The 2,500-nt window shown below is 46.8% G+C and overlaps 1 protein-coding gene across 2 annotated transcripts in view; it reads right to left on the bottom strand.

The window, feature by feature from the left end:
• Positions 1-2,098, bottom strand: part of cacnb4b (calcium channel, voltage-dependent, beta 4b subunit) — a 26,567-nt gene extending 24,469 nt beyond the window's left edge. For both annotated transcript variants that reach the window (XM_031558927.2, XM_031558928.2), the window contains exon 1: positions 1,945-2,098. In XM_031558927.2, the coding sequence (XP_031414787.1) occupies positions 1,945-1,989 (45 nt within the window). In that variant the 5' untranslated portion in view covers positions 1,990-2,098. The remainder of the gene's footprint in view (positions 1-1,944) is intronic.
• Between the last annotated feature and the right edge of the window lie 402 nt (positions 2,099-2,500).

The following is a 2,500-nucleotide window of genomic DNA, read 5'->3' as shown; positions in this document are numbered from 1 at the left end:
TTTACTTTTCCTCTACCCAGAACCAATGCACTTAAGAAACCAGTAATGTACAGAGCCATTGCATACTGGAATGTGCTCCCCTCATATGTGACTCTAACAAGAAATAAATGTGATTTCAAAAGGAAACTTAAGGCAGCCATAATCAGAAAGGAAATTTTAGAAGATTAGGTTATTATTTTAGTTGTTTAAGGTATTTAGGTCTTTTTTTTATTATTTTACTTTTAATGTAAATTTAGTTTTCTAAGTCTGTGTTTTTGTGATAGTTGATCATGCTGTACTGCATTTTATGTATTTGTATTGTATTGTAATGTTTTTTTGCCTGGACCCCAGGAAGAATAGTCTCCACTACGGTGTAGACTAATGGGGATCCTTAATAAACATAAACATAAACATAAACATAAACTTACACACACACACACACACACACACACACACACACACACACACACACACGTAGCCTTTATTGCTCTTGCAGACGGTTCTCGGCCCAAAGCACACCAGCATCCATAGGATGATGCCAAACCCCTGGCACATGGCACAGTCTGATCCCACTGCACACAAGGACCAATATCAACCGCTAAGCCAACATCAACAGCTAACCCAATATCAACAGCTAAGCCTTTAAAAGTTTAAAGCTCAGTTTAAAGATGGCTACTCTAAAGCTAGCCAGTCAGTCTGAAGCTGCTACTCTGTCCTAAGCTAGCCAGTCAGTTTAAAGATGGCTACTCTGTATTAAGTTAGCCAGTCAGTCTGAAGCTGCAACTCGATCTAAAGCTATCCAGTCAGTTTAAAGATGGCTACTTGCTCTAAAGCTAGCCAGTCAGTTTAAAGATGGATACTCTGTCTTAAGCTATCCAGTCAGTTTAAAGATGGATACTCTGTCTTAAGCTATCCAGTCAGTCTGAAGCTGCAACTCGGTCTAAAGCTGAGCACTCTCACACACACATACACACACACACACACACACACACACACACACACTAGGGTCTCTAACACATGTGACTCATAGAATTCCAGAGATCCACCACCTGCATTATGACTGTACCTGTCTAGTCAACACTCACACATACAAACACACACACACACACTCACACACTCACACACACACATACAAACACACACACACACACACTCACACATACAAACACACACACATACAAACACACACAGAAACACACACACACACACACACACACACTCACACACAGGGAGAAAATGCACATTGCAGGAGGGGAAAAGTGGGGACACTGGCCCTTTAAGTGACTCCCGTAGATGCAGCCTTGCGCTGCCAGAGCCCATATGATGCCCACATTATGCAATCTCTGCCATGCTTAAAGGGGCGGCAGGTAAGGTCCCAGCCAAGAACCGAGAGAAGGAAACCAAACACTGTTTATCCCTCAATGTATGAAGAACCACCTTGAACACTGTGTGTGTGTGTGTGTGTGTGTGTGTGTGTGTGTGTGTGTGTGTGTGTGTGTGTGTTTGTTTGTGTGAGTGTGTGTGTTTCATTTCACTAGATGCCAATGGCCTAGGCGACAGACGGCAGGAACTGTACACTGGGAATATTTGCTGTTGTCTCACACACACACACACACACACACACACACAGACACACACACACACATGTATATATAAACACACACACACATCCATTCTTAACACCTAGTGTCAGACAGCAGTAACCAGCACACCGTGTTCTGAACATTTTCACAGGCCCTGCATATATATGTGTGTGTGTGTGTGTTAGTGTGTGTACGTGCATACGTGTGTATGTATGTGTGCAGCCCAGCTGAGCCTGTCCTCATCACAGTCACACACAACACACGCACACACACACACACACACACAGACACACACACACACACACAGACACAGACAATCAGCCACGGCAGCGGGCTACATAAAAATCCGATGGGAAGGAAAGAAAACAAAACACACACTCACCGCCTCCGAGTCTTCAAAGCCATGCAGGTACAAATTATCATACATGGAGGTCTCCTCGTCCAACGCGCCCCTCACCAAGAATAGAGGAAAAAAAACCGAGAGAGGAGAGAGAGAGGCGGAGGTGGAAGAAGAGGGGGAGGAGAAGAAGAAGAAGAAGGAGAAGAGGAGGAGGAGGCCACCACCACCACAGCAGCCGCCGCCGCCGCCAGGAAGAAAAATATGGATAATGGAGGGAGGAGGAGGAGGAGGGGAGAGGGGGGAGAGAGAACACCGAACCCCTCTCTCTCTCTCTCTCTCTCTCTCTCTCTCTCTCCGCCGCCGCCGCCGGAAAAAAAAAAATGGAGTTAAAATTCAGGGAAAAATGTGTCCCTCTATGGAGCGAGAGAGAGAGGGAGCGGGAGCGAGAGAGAGAGGGAGAGGGAGCGAGCGAGCGAGCGACAGCAGGCCAGTTCTGCTGCTGCTGTTCCGGGGGGCCGCGCTGCGGCGGAGAGGAGCGGAGAGGAGAGGAGAGGAGCGGAGAGGAGCGAGGGAGATCGGTGTGTGTGTCTGTGGCAGC

Source organism: Clupea harengus, chromosome 21 (genome assembly GCF_900700415.2).
Source record: "Clupea harengus chromosome 21, Ch_v2.0.2, whole genome shotgun sequence".
Lineage (NCBI taxonomy): Eukaryota > Metazoa > Chordata > Actinopteri > Clupeiformes > Clupeidae > Clupea > Clupea harengus.
The sequence above is the reverse complement of the archived record's forward strand: the minus strand, read 5'-3'. Positions and strand labels throughout refer to the sequence as shown.